This window comes from Cornus florida, unplaced genomic scaffold (genome assembly GCF_030987335.1).
Source record: "Cornus florida cultivar Cherokee Brave unplaced genomic scaffold, ASM3098733v1 CherokeeBrave_3.0.0_Hap2_Chr01, whole genome shotgun sequence".
Lineage (NCBI taxonomy): Eukaryota > Viridiplantae > Streptophyta > Magnoliopsida > Cornales > Cornaceae > Cornus > Cornus florida.
In genome coordinates this window covers 111,870,948-111,889,575 of record NW_026775571.1, presented here as the reverse complement: position 1 = coordinate 111,889,575, position 18,628 = coordinate 111,870,948, and the positions used below count along the sequence as shown (strand labels likewise).

At 32.8% G+C, this 18,628-nt stretch overlaps 3 protein-coding genes across 3 annotated transcripts; 2 read left to right on the top strand and 1 right to left on the bottom strand.

Annotated features, from left to right (window-relative positions):
- Positions 1-2,411: 2,411 nt before the first annotated feature.
- Positions 2,412-2,873, top strand: LOC132280895 (uncharacterized). Its single transcript, XM_059782654.1, has one exon. The coding sequence runs from the start codon at positions 2,412-2,414 to the stop codon at positions 2,871-2,873; it is 462 nt and encodes a 153-aa protein (XP_059638637.1).
- Positions 2,874-4,794: 1,921 nt separating this feature from the next.
- Positions 4,795-10,957, top strand: LOC132314106 (nuclear intron maturase 1, mitochondrial). The gene is made up of 3 exons (XM_059813009.1): positions 4,795-7,474; positions 10,149-10,249; positions 10,397-10,957. The coding sequence occupies exon 1, from the start codon at positions 5,235-5,237 to the stop codon at positions 7,326-7,328; it is 2,094 nt and encodes a 697-aa protein (XP_059668992.1). The 5' UTR covers positions 4,795-5,234; the 3' UTR covers positions 7,329-7,474; positions 10,149-10,249; positions 10,397-10,957.
- A 1,549-nt stretch (positions 10,958-12,506) lies between these two features.
- On the bottom strand, positions 12,507-13,236 carry LOC132314097 (uncharacterized). Its single transcript, XM_059813007.1, has one exon. It carries the CDS (start codon positions 13,142-13,144, stop codon positions 12,710-12,712), a length of 435 nt encoding a protein of 144 aa, XP_059668990.1. The 5' UTR covers positions 13,145-13,236; the 3' UTR covers positions 12,507-12,709.
- Between the last annotated feature and the right edge of the window lie 5,392 nt (positions 13,237-18,628).

Genomic DNA, 18,628 nt, shown 5'->3' with positions numbered 1-18,628 from the left:
TTCTCGTACATTGCCGGAACAGTCTCTGATTTTCGGCTTTGTGAAGCTATGGTCGCCGGCGTTGATTCTCTCTCTCTCTCTCTATATATATATATGATATATTTATCTCTATATAGAACCAAAGAAAGAGGAAATCAAAATTAGGCCTGTTTGGCTACAAGTGTAGCACTGTCCAAGGGGATAAAATTATCTTTTGCTATTTCGTTATAACTAATTTGGCCGATTATGTCACATCAGGAGATTAATTGTAAAAATTTAATAGTTGAATGAGGCAAATTATAGTCCAGAAGAGTTAATTGCATATGGCCAATACTTCAGGGGTTATTTACACTTTACCCTCAAATAGATGAAAGCAGCAATCCTTCACTTCTCAGTCCGAAACAAACCTTTCAAGTTCATTTGCCACAGAACACACAATTCTGATACATACATACATACATACATATATATATATAGACACACACAACACTATTCAGAATCCAAAATCTCACAATATGCTTGGCCAAAGTGGAACTAATATGAAGAAAAAAAAAAAAATCAGATAAAATAGTCATTGTTAGAAGCAAATTTGAAAATCTACTGAACAGACCTTGAGGGTTGGACGAGTTGGTCTTGGAGGTGCTTCGCAAAAAAACAGAGTTGATCTTCGGGGAGAGAGATTTAGGCCAAATATGGATTTTGCTTTCGACCTCAACCCGTCAATTTAAACAGAGTAGAGGGGTCTTGAACTACATATGACTCGAGTTTGAATTATGCCTCGAATGTCACGCCCCATCTCAAATTTCAAAATAAACTATCCATTATTATATATATATATATATATATATATATATATATATTTTCATAAAGCACGGTATAATTTGAACCCAACTTATTATATAAAATACTAAACCCAAACCCAACTTAACTCTATCTTCAACCCTAACTACCTAACGCGAATCCAACCCATTCTTCTACTTTTAAATTCGAGTTTGCAACTCGGGCTTGGATTTCATATTAAAAATTGAGAGTAATTCAAGTTACTCATATAACTAATCTTCACAACAAAAATTTAATATGATCTTGAATTAGTTTTAGATTAAATTACTCTTAAAAAAAAATTTAAAGACATTTTATAAAATTTGAATAAATTACGAAGAAATTCTTAGAAATTAATTATCTTGAGTGTTAACATATAATAAATTAAGATTTAAGAGATGAAGTTGAAAAGAAAAAGTTAATCGTACTTTAAATATTATGTATAATGTATTTAAAATTAAAAATATATATAAAAATAATATTAGAATTTAAATTCAAATTTTCTTAGATTGCTAGTACCCATCCTAATTAAATTCTGATCCATGTTAACGTGATTATGCCCATGAGACTCATATAAAGTTGTAAAAATCTTTTATTATATCATACCTTGTTCAAATCTTCATAATCACGTGTGGGATCATATTGAAACTCATATTGAACCTTTGTAGGAAAGTTAGGACTTTTACCACTCAATCAAGTTTCATTTCTTTTAGTACTAATTTACATAGTTTATTCGTTCCAAATGCTAACTATTTCATAAACTATAATTTTTATTTATTTGATTTATGTAGCAAAATAGTAATCAACTTTGTCAACTCTAACCAATTGTGACAATTTGACAAAGCAACATATATCAAACTTGCCCTATTATTCAGAAAAAAAAAAAAAAAAAAAAACTTGCCCTATTCAATTTGGGCCTACTAAGGTCTCCTCTTTCCACGGCTGGTCAATTGAATGTCCCCCACCCCCCTTATTTATTTATTCTTCCCATTCTATGCCTTTTTTTCTCCATCCATTTTTATTTTTAATTTATGATCCTACGCTACATGATGATTCTATGGATCTTGATTTAGCGTCTCAAAGTATCAGAAACCAACAAATATTTTTATTTATTTTGGGTACAAACAACTCGACCTATTTCCCCTGGTTTAATTTCATCCAAGCCAATTCAAATAATAATTAATAGAAAATAAATTCAAATAATATTATTCATAGAAAATTTGTTCAACCATTTAAAGACTTCAAGAATGCCGTTTAATAAGTTTTTAATTGGTAATTAAAATATTTTTGGAAAAATACAACAGGACAGAAATTACAAAAACTTGGTAATTTTTTATTTTTAAATAATCAAGGCAATAAAAAATTAGAAAATTGAAATTTACATAACAACCGAGTCTTACAATTCGGATCTAAGTAGTGTGGATGTTCCAAAGAATGTTGACATAACCACGAGATCAAGGCCGTATATGTACTTGTTGTACATATATAAATAACCAAGAAACTATCAAAATAAGAGAACGCAATTCAATAATCACATTCACTCTCTCTCTCTCTCTCTCTCTCTCTCGCTCCATAAATATATAACAAATGCATCACAATTAACCTATACTCTGATGGGTTTGAATTACAGATTGAATGTTTGCAACTTTCTGTTGCTTGTTTTGTTACTGATCGTCATCTCCTCGTTTGCTTACTCTTCATCATCATCATCATCATCATCATCATCATCACACGATGAAGTATCCAATATTGCACCATCTGTTGTGCCCTCAAGATTCAGAGTGTTCTACATCAAGAACGCAACACCATTGTTGTTAGTCGACAAACAAGAATTGAAGAAGCAGCTCAGATCAAAAAAAGGAAAGAATAAGAAGAAGAAGAAGAAGAATACGATGACGAAGAGATCAAACTTCAAGAACAGCAATATTAATATCAATGGTGGAAGCAGGCCTTTCTCAGCCATGCTTCCAAAGGGTTTGGTCCCTCCCTCCGGTTCGTTGCCGTGCCACAACGACTATCCTCGATCATCAGCCACCTTCATCTACTGCGATCTCTCCTCTACCCATAAACCCTAGTTCTTGAGGCCGCCATTCTATATGCACTTTCTCAAAACCCTAGAGATAAAAGGAGTTGCATATATGGTACGTCTCTTGGATCGATCATTCTGTTTGATCAGTACTATATATAGATGTATGTATTTCTTGATAAGTTTTGGTCTAATGTTTGTTAATTTTACTTTGTTTGTAAAGGCTGCTGATTAATATTAGTAGTAAGGTAGCTTTGAGGTTCATGAGAACATATTTGTTGATTGATCTTCTAGTACCATATAGCAAAATGGATTGTACTACATATGGCAATCAAAAAATAAGATTGATCGCAATCTATATATATATAAGGACGTTTTGTATTGTATATATCTCTATATATCTTCCATATGTTTCTCTTTTTTCTTTTTTCTTTTTTTATCACGGGGATGAAACTCTTCAATATCTCATAGTTTCGTTCTGGCCTAATGTCATGATTTTCCCCGCTTCTTTGTACAATTTAACTGTATCTTTATCAATGTACATTTAAGTACCATAACATTCCAATTGATTGAGCAATATGAAGCTGGTGGAAAGGTTTTATTTTATTATTATTATTATTATTATTATTATTATTATTATTATTATTTTTGGTTCAGTTTGTGGACAAATTAATTAACAATCATCTCATCAGTGTCAAATAAATGTAATCTATGTTAGAATATATATATAGAATGGTCATAAATATATTAATTTTTTACTAGTATTGTATTATATTTATATTTATTTTATTTGTGTGCGTGTGTGGTGAACAGGATGGTCCAATTTGTGACCTAGAGTATTGGTCTCAGAAATACCAACAGAGATGCCATCTAAAATATTTCAAAAGCTACAAATTAATAAAGCCTTGTCATTTATTGTTATTAGTAATTTCCTTTAATATATACTACTATATATATATATATATATATATGTTAGTGCAATGAATGGTTCTTGTAAGATATGTGAGTGGGGTGTCTGTTTTTTTGACTTGTTGGGATGTTTCAATTTCACCCAGCGGACTTGAAATCTAAAGGTCAATGTGTAATTTGTCACTTTGAGAGGCTAATTAAGAGCATGTGAAATTGCATCGTTTGTGGGGTTAGCTCTATATATTGTTTGGGTTATGGAGATTTTCGTAGCGTATACTCCATGCATATATATATGATAGCTAGGGGATGGCTCTCCATACTATGTGTTTACACAAATCTATATCTACACATAAGATCTATATATCCTAATCTATATATATATATATATATGTATAGAATAGACTGTAGTAGCTATCTCTTCTACATATATATATATTCATTTGGGTATGTACTAACTATCATTTTCTATATCTATAACCTAGACCATGTGGTCTTTCGTTCAAAAATCATAATTTATGGAAGGACAATGCATTTCTTGGATGTCAAATTAGAGACTCATTTCAACGTATGCAGTTCTACCGAAAACTTGAAAATGAAAATTTTAAAAATAATGAGAGCGATGAATATTTTCAAAATTGTGACTTTACATGTCAGTTGGGTAAAATCCAATTTGATTTATGTTAATTCTATATGGGACCATGTTGAAATTTGAGGATAGAAAAATGTAAAGTGCAGTTACCACAGTCACTTGCATGAGTGCATCAGGTAAGTTATCACAGTAACTTGCTTGATTTTATCAGGAATGTTACTCACACACTTTGTCCGCCTATGGGGGTTTGAGGTCGAACTCTTCTCCGAGCCTATGAGGATGGGGAGGTTATTGCCCAATGGCCTTTTGGTGACAATTAAAAAGCTTGTAATTGCTTTTATGCTATGTTTGGTTGTAATAGATGACGTAATATAACGGACTGTTATAAATATTTCACTAAAAACAAAATGAACCAATAATATAATTAAAAAGCTGATTTATGTGTTTTAATGGAGTGTTAGCCGTCGTTAGATTGCAACAGTTGCAACCACGTGGATATGTAATTCAGTCTAATTAAAGCTCTCTAACTAAGAAAAATATATTTAAAAAGAAATAAAAATTATAAGTAATCAAAAAATCGGACACATTCAATTTTTATGTGAGTAAAAAAAAAAAAATGTTTACCTTATGGCTGGAGTTTTAAAGTCTAAAAATTGAAACAGACCAGCTTAACAAAAATGGTCAACCCACCCAAATTGCCCAAACAAGATTTGTTGGCCTTTTTGGGAGCCAAATTGGCCAAACAAGTTTTGTAGGCCTTTCTGGGAGTGGTAGCTCTAACATCTACAACTCCTCCAGCTCAGACAGGTCCGGATCAATAAAGCCCATCTCACCGCCAAGTAAACGCTAAGCATTCAAATCGAAGCACTCAGTCGAACAAAACGTTCGCTTCAAAATTGTAACCAATTGAAAATGTCTCTGAGAACAACCATCAAACACCTCAGACGCATCACTTCCGTTCGCTCTCTCTCACACTTTTCTCCCCACCACCGCCACGAGGACCACCGTCAGCAGCCTCCTGAACAAGACCCATATTCTCTTTTAAAAGAAGACCCTATCCAAGTCCTCTCAGACCTCTGGGTCCGAACCTTCTCTGATCACCACAACCAAACCCAGACTTGCAAACCCTTTTCCAACCTCACCGGCTTTCTCTCCAAGCTCGATCTCTGGGTTTTGGCATACCAGCGCACGTGTGCCCACGTGACCGGATCTTTTCCTCCTCGTAACGCCATTCATTCCCACATACTCTGTGACCTCCTATCCCTCCGCAACGCCATCGTCAAAGGTCAGTTCGTCTGGAACATGAAGACCCACCTCTACATTCGCAGTCCCAACGACAAACCTCTCACCACAGTGATATCCAGACGCAAGCTCCAATCGATTCTAGACTCCGATACGCCGCCTTTTCAAGACCGCGTTGTTCAGGAAGTCCTCTTGATGATTCTGGAACCCATTTTCGAGTCTCGGTTTTCGCCCAAATCGCACGCCTTTCGACCCGGTAGGAATGCGCACACAGTCATTCGGACCATTCGGAGTCATTTTGCTGGGTATCTATGGTTCTTAAAAGGTGATATGAGCGAAATTTTTTCCAATGTCGATAAAAATGTTGTGATGGGTTTTGTTGAGAACGCAGTGAAGGATAAGAAAGTATTGAGCTTGATCAAAACGGCATTCGGAGTACCGTTAAGAAATGGATTACGATTTGGTACTGAAAGTAAGGGAGAGTTTGGAAGGAAGAAGAGGAAGAAAAGAAAGGGGGCCACTAAGAAAAAGATTCTGAATTGGAATGAGCCGAAACCAGACCCCTACTGGTTAAGAACTTTCTTCGATTTTTCCCCTGAGGAAGCTGCCAAGGTACCCAATTATGGTCATTGTGGAATTCTTAGTCCTTTACTTGCTAATGTATGTCTTAACGAATTGGATCACACCATGGAAGAAGAAATTGCTAAGTTTTTTCAGCCATCTAAGCTCGATTCAATTTGGAAAGATTCAATTAATGATGGTAGTCATAACCCTGCTTGGCCTGAGTTTGTTCCATCAAGTGGGAAGGAGAAAACAAGAAAAATGGATTACATTCGTTTTGGGGGTCATTTCTTGATTGGAATTCGAGGACCTAGAGAGGATGCAGTGGAAATTCGCAAGGCAATCATTGAATTTTGTGATAGCAAATATGGGATAAGGTTGGATAATTCGAAGGTGGAGATAGAGCACATAACTAGGGGAATTCAGTTCTTGGATCATATAATTTGTCGTCGGGTGATACACCCAACTCTTCGTTACACAGCTACTGGTGGTAAAATTGTGAGTGAGAAAGGTATAGGGACTTTGCTTTCGGTTACTGCTAGCTTGCAACAGTGTATTCGCCAATTTAGGCGGCTCGCGTTTGTTAAGGGTGATAGAGATCCTGAGCCACTGCCTTGCACTCCAATGCTCTACTCAAGTCAAGCCCATACCAATGCACAGATGAATAAGTTCCTCGAGACAATGGCAGATTGGTATAGATATGCAGATAACCGCAAGAAAATTGTTGGATTTTGTGCCTATGTGATTCGTAGTTCTCTAGCTAAACTATATGCAGCAAGGTATAGATTAAAATCTCGTGCCAAGGTGTATAAGATAGCTTCACGTGATCTCAGCCGTCCATTGACGGAGAATAGTAACAATTCTGCACCTGAATATTCAGATCTTTTGAGGATGGGGCTTGTTGATGCCATTGCGGGTGTTCAGTTCTCTCACATGTCTATGATTCCATCATGTGATTACACTCCATTCCCAAGGAATTGGGTGCCTGACCATGAACAGGTGTTGCGCGAGTATATCAAGCTACAGGACCCAAAATTCTTCTGTGAGTTGCTTAAATCAGTTAAACGTAAAGGATTAGTTCTGCCTCAAGATGAGATATCTGAAATTTTGTGGGACTGCAAGACTCTTGGAATTCGGAATTCCTGTTCTAATGGTGATTATCAAATGAAAAATGCTTCAGAGAATGTATTGATATCATCATAAATTCAGGATTAGAGAGCCCTGGAATTTAACTTCATGGTTAATGATTGCTAGCAGGAGGTTTACTCCAAAGGATTATGGGCTTTGTCTGTCCACGTAACACACAGTTCAGATGCATGGGCAGTTACATGACTATCATCAGAGTTTAGGTACTTAATTGCTTCTTATGCTTTGGGCTTTGTCGTTTTTAAACGGATCTCTTCTTTTCAGTCACTTCAGTGTCTACCATTAAGATAGAATATGTGCATTAAATGAATGTAGGTAAGTGAATACACAGGAAGGAATAGAATTCTAAAAAAATATATCCACGAGAGGCTAGTGTTGCATCAAATACAGATTAGATGATATGAAGGTTGCTGAAAATATTTGATCTTGTTGGAAGGAACCAATGACTTCATCAGTAAGCTATGGTGAGGTTGGATGGCCCTAAAAGGATAATAGGGGCCAAATAGAGCTTGGATTTAGGTAGTGAGGAGTGAAAAAGGGGGAAACAAAAAAAAAAAAAAAAAAAAAAAAAAAAAAAAAAAAAAAAATCATGGTAGGATTTAATACGGAAATTGAGCCTAGACACGGGTAAAGCCGTTAAATTTAGTTGGGATTTGAGTAGAAAATGATTGCTTGAGAAGCTCATTTTTTAGAATTTCAAGAGAAGAACTCAATGATCTTAATACTTCCGTCGAATAACTTTATTCTGGTTTTTCCCTTTGAAACCTCCTCATGTGAAGGGACAAGAATCTCTTGAATTTGAATGATTGGAAAACATAACCCTATTACTGGTGTCGAATTCAGAGCTTTAGTGTTGCTTTGGATTTCAGTTGATAGTTGATTGGCAACAGATTTCAAATTTTCTTTCCTGGAATCTTATTTACCTTTACTTTTTCTTTCATTATTCTCTCTCTCTCTCTCTTTTTCCACTCATTGATTTTATTTGAATTCTCTTCATAAATTTATTCCCAAGTATCATTGTGGTTTCCTGCCCCTTGTTGCCTTGGAACTTTTAAATGATTTATTGAAGAGATCTAGTATTACTGTTCTATATTTGACAAAGTATAACTTTGTAGATGAAGTGGTTTGGATTTCACAGCTCGTCCTGAGTATTATTGTGGGATTATCAGGGGGAAAAAAAAAATTACATCGTCATATCAGTGCATCATGTGGAGTACTGAAGGTTAGATCTGGGATTGCACATAACTGAAATCTAATATCAGTTCTTAAATAGAAGCCAAAAGAAGAAATTTTTTGACATCCAGTGCAATTTTGATATCCATTGCAATGCTATATAATGTTATCCTTGTGATTATATGGACTGTATATGTTGAGACTTGGGGGCCTGGGGCATTCGATATTATGCAACTTTTATGATGTTTTAATGCATAAGAGGCATGCGTAGGTTACAGATAAACTGTTTCAAGCTGGAATAAAAAGTTTGACTTAGCTGGAAGAAATTTTGCCTTCAATTTTGAGAAAATCTTAAGTTGACTTCCTAGCTGCAAATGGTTTCTTTCTGGGCCTTGTATATTCATTGCAGTGTGCTGTTGCATTTTGAGATCAGATCAATCCTGATAATTCAGATACCTAGAGTTCTTTGATCCAGTTTTCTTAATGTTTAAAGCCTGAATGTTAAGTGATCCTATTTTCAGAACAACAAATAAATTTAGTTCCATAAAGTTTCTTGAGCATGCAGAAATCTAGCTAGAGGGAAAAAAATTCAAATTACATTTGTTAATTAATGAATCTAAAAATGTCGATGTCGAACATGACTCTGTATGGCCATGCACAAGAAGCCAGTCTTGATTTTTTCTTTTAATTTTCTTTAATTTTAAGTATGAGAAGGAAAAGGCAAATATATATATATATATATATATATATATATATAATAAGAAAAATTAAGTGAGCCTTATTGATTTCCAGCACTATCTTTGTTCCTTTTACCAGGAGTTAGGCTTGTTTTCACCGGTTGAATGGTACTAACAGTTTTTCTCATTCTCTTTTAATACTTATCAGTTGTGATATCTTTGGTACAAATTATATGAGTCAGTTCTAGCCTTGCAGAGTGCTTGGCATCTTTTCATTACTTTAACACAGTGGTATCGCTTTCTCCATTTATGTGCATAAAATGTACTGTTGGATGCTTGAATTTTTATTGACATCAAGCCGGCATGCATATTCCTATTTGGATTTTTGGGTACAGTTGTTTGGTCGTCAGTATTAAGTGATCAAGAACAAGGTTGTGGTGAAAGTTCCTATATTTCAATAAATATGAAATCAGATTGGTGAGCAAGAATTCAACATGCTTACTTAGATGGATCAAAACTCCTCTTATTTTATTTGACCTTTGCACAGAATTTATCTGTACTTAAGTTGGAACTTTTTTAGCATTGCATTCATTGCAATTTTGATTGAATTGTTCTTAGCAAAAAATAGAAGATAAAGAGAAGAAGACAAAAAGAAAAAAGGAGGAGACTGAGGCCAAAGCTGATGCTACCTTAAGCACTTGTAACAGTAGATAGGTGGAGTTTTGGTATAGTGTTGTTCCCTTTGTGTGGTTACCTCTTTAAGACACTTCTTTTATGTTGCATGACTTGATGGCTCTATTTACTGATGAACGTAATTGGTCTGGAATTTCTGTATGCTGTATGGAAATCCTATTTTCCCTTTATCTTTTGCTGTGCTTTCTAAGGCCAGTCTATGACAGCAGGTGCTGTCATCTCTTTGAGTTCTACTGATCACTTTTTTTATGTGATATAAATTTACTCTTTGCTTATGTTTTTACTAGCTTTTTCAGTTTTTGAATGAATTGCTTGTCTTTTGGGTTCATTTCAGATTCTTTTGGATTAATAGTCTGATAGTCATGAAGAATTAGCACCATTGTGATGCTACTTGTGGATAAATTCAGCTTTGCACTACATTTATTTTTTCCTCCGGTGAGTGTCTTGTATATCCTTCCGTACTACAAACATTTCTACATGTATTTTACTTTTCTTCTTGATGTCACCCCTAGGTGAATGACTGAGTCGTTTCTGCTAAATCAGACCCCCTCCAAATTTATATTTTGTTTTTCTCTCTTGTAGAAGCTGCATCCAAGAAGAGGGGGTAGGTATACAGCTGCATTTTGACATTATGCTGGTAATAGTTAACTTGTTATGCCATAGTTGGAGAATTGAAGGATTACATAATGGTTTTTAGTTTCTGCTGTCATGAAGCCTCTTGGTGGTTGTCGTAAGTCACATATCATGTGATGCCCTCTACCCCTTTGAAGCTCATTCAGAAAGGGAAATTGAAACAAGCTTAGTAACTTGGAAAGTGGTGTTTATGCAACGGAGGAAGGTGGTGGGTTGGCATTAGGAACTTTTGTACTTTTAACCAAGCTTTGTTAGATAAGCGGTTATGATAATGACGAATGGAGACGGAATTTTTTTGTGGAGAAGGGGGTTGTTGGATAGTGTGGAAGCATTAGGGATGATTGCTTGTTTATTGAAGCTCTACAAGTGGGACTTTGGAAAGCCATTAGGTTTTGCTGGGAGGGATTTGATGAGTGTTTTTTTTTGGGCTCCATTTTGATGCCCTTTGAGGTATATGTTACTTATTGAAAGGAAAAAGAAGCATCAACATTATGTAATTTCTTTTACAAATCATTCTTTCCTATCTTCATGGTTGTGTTTGATGTTGCATAAGTAATGACTCCTGGTTTATATATTTGAAAGACTTACTAATTTTTGGACAAGTAGAGGAGATACCACTATGCTAGAGCCTTCGGTATTTAGCCGCCTAATGTAATTGGTTTTAGTTATTATCTGTATATATCCTCGAGTAGGTGAACTTGGTATGGAGCTCTTTGAAAGCAGGATTACAAAGTTGGCTTTATTTCTGTCGGTAATGATTTTTTTCTTTTTTGTTTTTTTGGAAAATCTAAAGTCTTAGTAATTATATACATTAAAAAATTATATAAAAATGGTAATAGTCACAATATATACCATAAACTTCACTGATATCCTGACAAGTGACATTTTTGGGTGATCAGTTTCATGAAATCAAATCTGCAACGGAACATGGGGTGTTGAAAAATAAGATTTAGGTGATCAATCAACCGCCCTTGAAAGGTAATTGTGGATTCCCATGTGCTAAGTGCATGATTTCAGATGAGTTGAACCTCAAACATGGCGTTGTCAACATCAAACATAAACCATTTTTATACTTCGGCCACCTCTGAAAGTGAATTATAAAAAGAAAGTAGAAGATTCATTTATTTATATTTTAATCAAAACTTGTAAGTCACATAATTAGTAATGAATCATTTTCTTTTTATAAGTCAAACCTATTGTAAGTAGTGATATTTATAAAGAAGGATTTGATTAATTTCTTTAACCGAATTTACTTACGTGATTGGTTGGTAAGAGAATGCTATCTAGCTCGTAAACGAATGTTATTGGGTCATGTCTCACCAAATTACATCAAAATCAATCACTCTCTTTTTCTCTCAGTTCTCGTAGTAATCCTCATCCATCACCAAATATACGTCTTCGAAGAATGAGAACTTGGCATAATCAAAATGACAATGACACAGTGGAAAAAATAGAAACAAATTAATAAATGATATATCAATTAATTACCTTAATTACCTTCTTTATATGTATTTTTAGTTTGTCCCAAACTCTTGATAAAAGAAAAAAGAACGGTGTATTTTAGTTTAGCGGCTCAAACTCATTGTATTTTAGTTTATATAATGTTTTATCCACCGCTAGGCCTCTACCATGCAAGTGCCCGGTTTATGGACATAATTCTTTCTAATTTATCAAACTTTAAATTAATTTTGATTCCAAATTCAAAACACTACTCCCAAACCATGTGACTTAAATTACATAAATTCACTATTGTAATGTTTGGTAACATGTGACTTAGATTTAAAATTAGATAAAATTTAGTTCAAAATTTGTACTAAATTTTGACAATGATATGGTGCGCCAAACATAACATAATAGTTCCAGTCATTCCTAAACTGTAAAGACAATAGGTAGAGTGCATAAATACATTATGTGCAATTCAACATTTTAAATGTTTTCAAAAGATATATTTGCTTTTCAAACCAAGTTTTTAACATTACTCTAATATCCAAATCATATATAAAAAAGAAAAAAGAAAAAGATAGAAAGTATTAACTTGCCTACGTGGCTGCACCAAATATCACAGTTAACAAACAAGACTATAATTAGTAATTACTGTAATTTCCTAAACAAACCCCAAATCTCAAAACACTAACACAAACTGAAAGTAAATTCATAAAAGACATCGAAAACAGTTTCACAACGTTTCACATTTTCTTATTTTGCAAAAAAAAAAAAAAAAAAAAAAAAAAAAAAATATATATATATATATATAGAAAGATTTTACTTTTTATCTTCAACCTCGAAGGCCGAAACCGGAAACGATCGTGAAATGCCGGCGGCGGTACCGAAGGTGATCTTGCCGGAGGAAGGGTCATCGATGTAGATATCTGAGATGGAGACCCAAATCAGGAGCTCCTTGCTCTTGACACCTGTCAGCTTCCGCATCCGACGGTCCTCCATGAACGCCGTCACCTCCGTATCGTACGAAACGTTGCGGCCGATGAGGCGGAACCTGTGCTGCGTCTTCTTCTTCTGCTTGAGCCAGACGAAGCCAGTGGACTGATTGTGGCCCACCTCCACGACGTCGTCTAAGGGCAGGAGTCCCTTCGGAAGCGACACCTTCTCCAGCAGCTCGCGAGATTTCTGCTTGCAGAGGGCTTCGCCGTGGTATATCTCGGCGTTTTCTCGGTGACTTGCGACTTTTTGAGACGACATTTTGGAGGATTTTTAGGTGACCTAGCGTGAAGGTTTAGGGGAATTGTTGGCGGCTTTGGATGATGGTAAGTGGAGAGACATAGATTGGGTTGGGTTTATTATTTATAGTCCTGTGCTTGTGTGTATTATTGTAATTGTTGTAGTGAAATTACTGAAATACTCTTATTTATTTGTCGGCACCACCAATAGACCACATGACTCATGACTTAAAAATTATAAAATAATAATAAGAATCAAGTACAAAAACAAATCCCACCTAATATACAAAATAGGCAATTTACTCTGTTGTTCATAAAACTCACTTGCATTTTACAATTTATGCAAATAAGAATATTAGGTCAATTTAATTATTGAAATGTCTAAAATATTCATACAATAAAATCAAAATTATAAAATATAATAATAAAAAAACAAAATATCCACTCTCTTCTCTAATTTATTTTTTCTTTTTTTGGAAGGTCTCTCTCCTCTCTATTTCTTTATTTGTTTTCACTTTTTAGTGGGACTCTATTTCCAGCAACTTCTATATTTATTTCTCTATCTTATCATTTTTTTAGCAATTTTCATATATTTATTCATCTTGTCATACATATATATATATATATATATATATAAGATGAAAAATCTTTAAAAGAGATGCAATCAACCCATAACAACTCTGATTTTAGAAGCAAAATCCTTCTCTTTCTTCCTCTAACATATGGGAGTAGGCTTGGTTGCAAGGATATACATAATAATGTTCATATAATTTAATTTTTTTGATTTTTGGAATGTAAATGCTCCTATGAGCCTGAAGGATCAAAATTACAATGTGGCTCAATCAAGATAACATCCAATCAGAGGCATTGAAGAACAATCAAGAGGGACAATTGAAGTTGTGCATCTTAGGGAACAATTAAATATTTTGTTGTGTTATATATATATATATATAAAATCTTGAAATTATATAATTTTTATAAAAAATTGGTCAAAATTGATGATTAGGGAGTAATTTGCTCAAAAGGTTGATAAAACAAGAATTTATATGCACTTAATTTTTAGTGGGGGTGTTTCTTGCATATTTTTTATATAGCGAGGGGGTTTTATGCACTTAACCCTAATAATAAAAATAATGAATCTTTAAGACTATTAATTACTCCTCAGTCTCAAAATAAGTGTCATGTTTTTCTTTTTTGTTTGTCTCAAAATAAGTATTCACTTCTCTTTTTCAAACAATATATTTTACATTTTTTCATATATATTTTTTAAGTTTAAAATTTTAAATTTGAATATTCAAAACTTTAAAAATCAAATTAGTAATTTTTCAAAAAAACAATATATGTCTTACATGTCCCTTTTAAAAATTACCACTCCCCGTAAACACTTAAATTGAGACAAGGAAGTACAGGAAAAAGTATATACTGTATATAACTTGGCCACTTAAAAAAGAAACAAAGTGAGATAAAATGAAAATTGTGGTGGGACTACTTTTTAATTTTGAGTAAAGAAATATAGAATAGAATATATTGAGTGTAACTTAGGAACATTAATTCTTTTGCTTTTGACCCCGCCCTTTTTTTTTTTTTCACTGTGCGTTCTATAGACCACTTAAATAAAATGTAAGTATTTATAATTATTTCTAAAACGGTACGTGTTAAAGTGTTATTAAAGGTATTAAAGTAGTTAAAGAGATAAGGAGTCGTACTCCGGATATTTTTTACCTTTGAAAATATGGAGAATTCTACAAGTACACGTCTCCATTAAGTAACAAGTTTGTGGTTTATAATGACTATTAAAGTGTAAAATAGGTTTTAAGGTTTAAGATTTGCTTAACTTTCCGTGAATTATTTTGATACCTCACGAATAATAAAAGTAGAAAATAAAGAGCATCTTTTTGGTAGCATTGGAGGATGGAGGATACTTCTGAAAATATTATTCCTATTAGCTTTTGCAAGTTGTTTGCCATATTTGTTGTTGTTTGTTTGTTTTATTTTATTTAAAAAATAAAGTTTTTTTCTCCTAAAAGTAGAACATTTAGGTTCCTATTTGTTTTAACGGAAAATATTATTTTTGGGATTTTTATTTTTATTTTTCAGGTAATATATATATATATATATATATATATATATATATATATATATTTGGTACTTAGAAAAAATTTAGGCTGGGATTAAGGTCCATTTCGTTGGGTAAGGTATGTAAAATAATTTGTCAAAAATTAATAAATTAATTATTTTTATTAAATTTTAATATTTTTTTCCTTTTGTAAATATTTACAACAATCAAACACTAAAAAATAAAAAAATATATATATTTTACATTGGAACAAACAAGTCTTAGTTCTTAGTTCTGTCACAATTCTTACTTGTAAAGACCATATTAGATACAAACTCTGATGATTCGATTTCTGTAAACTAACTTTCATTCATTTCTACAAATTCAACTGGTAGTCTTCTCTTCCTAGAGGTCTTTTCTAATTCTATTTCTTTTCTCACTCAAACCCTTTTTTTTTTTTTTTATTAAAAATTAAAATATCTCAAAATTTACAAATATCAATAATAATAATTTACTCAAGTCTCCTATAAATTATATTCCTAAAATTCTAAAGAAAAAATAAAAATAATTAATATAGGATTTAGTCTCCTCCACTGTCCTTCTATTCCTACAACTCCTCCACTGTCCCTAAAATTGAAGGGAAAAAAAAAAAAAAAAAAACATATCATACTTCAATCACAATCTATTTCACGCCTGTTCTTCACTAATGGTAAAAGCTCTTAGTTATAAACTCTCACGAAACAACTATAACTCTTCTTCTTTCTACAAATTCAACTGATAAGCGAAGAGTTTTAGATTCATTTAATTATGAAAACAGTTTTGACTGACTTTTCTTAAATTTTCTATTGTAACGTTCCATTAAATTATGAAAACGTACAGTTTTATTATTGTTATATATATATTCACTATGTGTTACTGATTTGCACTTTGCAGGTTTATACATTAACGCCACAACTGTTGCCGAAGTCAAAGCCTTTGAAAAGGTTCTCTCTCTATTCCTTCCTTTCTCTCTTATATATATATATATATATATATATATATATATATAAGAAAATACTGATGCAGTATTCCTTCTCACCATTTTTATTCAATTATATATTGATGTTAAATATAGTTTCATGCTTGAGTCCCATTGCATTATGTCCACTTAACGGTAATATATATGCTGAATTTCTTTTTCTTTTTTCAATACAACATTTTATTCGGCTGTTGGTGGAATTGCTTTAGACTCAGCTGTGATTACATTGAATAACTGATGCTGTTAATTAACCTCAATTCTTAATTGAAATTCATTTTCAATACCACAATTCCATTCCATTTCTACTTACTAGCTATGTTAATGCCTTCAAAATCCATGTCTAATGTGTATTTGAATCTCTTTCTCTATGTTTGTGTGTTCATGTTGTACAATTTCTTTTACATTTATTTTTTTCATTGTTTGGAGCAATTAAATTTGTGACTTAAAACTTGAGGTTTCTTATATCAGACCATATGAGATCTAGATTGCAATAGCATATTATTAGAGTTCCATTATTTCTTTTCATAGGCTAATGTTTCATTAGCATATTGATTGATAAATTTGACATCCAGTATGTTGTTTCTCATTTTTAACATTATTTAATATTATTAATATCTTATAGATAAATAGTACGTATCATAGTTTTTATTCTAATATATACTCCGTATATATACCTATATCAATTTATATTTCCTCCCACATGCCCCAGAATAAACCAAATTATTATACCAAATTTGATTATGGTCTGCTTGACTGCTCTGGTAGTGTCTTTAGGATTATTTTTATTCTCCACAAACTACCGATTACATCACTAATCCAAGCATGCGTATCCTTTAAAATTCTAAGCAAACCAGAAATTGTTAGATAGCACCCTTGTCACTTGGTGGTAGGGCTGCAAGTTGGGCAAACCCAACCCAGCTCGGTCCTAACTCAATCTGAACCTGAAAGTGGGTTGGATTGGATTAATCCAAAATTTACCTAACAACAGAAAATCGGGTTGGATTAGACCAGCCCAAAGTTTACCTAACAACGGGTTATGTTCATAACCCAAATCCAAATATTTGGACGAGTTGGACGAGTTTTACGGGTCATTTTTTTTTTTCTTTTTCAAATATGCAGAATTACATTTTCCTTTTTCCCATATTTGTAAATATCAAAATTTTTAAGAAAATTTCATAAATATACCTAGGCGATTTATATATTTTTCTTCTGTTCTTTAGGTCGTCTATATTGTATGGTAATACTCTTGTCCTTATTCCATTATAAATTTTGATTACACCATATACAAAAGCTATTCTCATGCCATTTCACACTACTATCTTCAATTTCTTATCAACCATATGATATGATGACACAATATTGTAGGGCCTAATCACTTACATGACTTCAAATTTAATTAGTCCAGTGATGGGCCACACTTGTATAAAATCTCATTCACACACTGTGTGTTGTGTGTTTGGTCGAAATGAACTATTGTTTCTAGGACTGTATTATTGTTAATTATGTGTCATTTGAACATAAAGTTTAATAAATAAATATCCATTTAAAACATTTCAGTTACTGTAACATTTGGAAGAAAATTCAGTGGAGGTATATGTGTGAGTACCAACTAATAATAACAATAATAATAATAACATTAAGGCTCTTTGTTTCAACATAAAATATTTTCCTTGAAATTTTTTTTTTCAAGTAAAATATATTTTTTTATTTCTATTTTTTCAGTTTGACAAATGTTTTATCAAAACCATGCTATACAGAGTGTTCGCACCTGAGTTATGTATATATATAAAATAAATTATCTATGCATTTATTGGTTAAGGTTTCTGTTTTTGTTACAATTGATACAATACTTTTTTAGTATATTAATATAAATAATACTAATTAAGTCTAAGCAATCAAATTTATAATAACAATAAAAATGAATTACAAAATAAAATATATAATAACAAGTTAGAAGAATTTTAGAAAAATAAAATAAGATGTGGGTGTTTATTGATTTGGGCTCAGATTGCTTAATTTGGGATTTTGGTGGGTTTGGATTGAACCCAACCTAATCCGAACAAGACTGGGTTTTGACAAAACCCAACCCGATTTGAGAATTTAAAAATCCAAGTTCTAAAATTTTTGGGCTGAGTTCGGTTGGGCCGGGCTAACCCGCCCAGGTTGCACTCCTACTTGGTGAACTAATTCAACTTAAACTCTTACAATTTAGAAAATGGCTCCACAAAATCGAATACATTAATATATAACAAAGAAATCTCAACTTTAATTTCGATTGAATTGATCTAAACCATCTAGTAATTTCTCACACCTACACATGGTGTGCCACTCAATTGAACCATCAAATAGTACCATGGTAAAGTTATTAAAGTCTATAGAGTTGATGAGGGAAAAAGGAAAAAGAATAGACTTAACCTAGTTGACAGAGTTAC

Coding starts and splice junctions, on each gene's coding strand:
- LOC132314106 (XM_059813009.1), top strand. CDS start 5,235: ATGTCTCTGAGAACAACCATCAAACACCTCAGACGCATCACTTCCGTT.
- LOC132280895 (XM_059782654.1), top strand. CDS start 2,412: ATGGGTTTGAATTACAGATTGAATGTTTGCAACTTTCTGTTGCTTGTT.
- LOC132314097 (XM_059813007.1), bottom strand. CDS start 13,144: ATGTCGTCTCAAAAAGTCGCAAGTCACCGAGAAAACGCCGAGATATAC.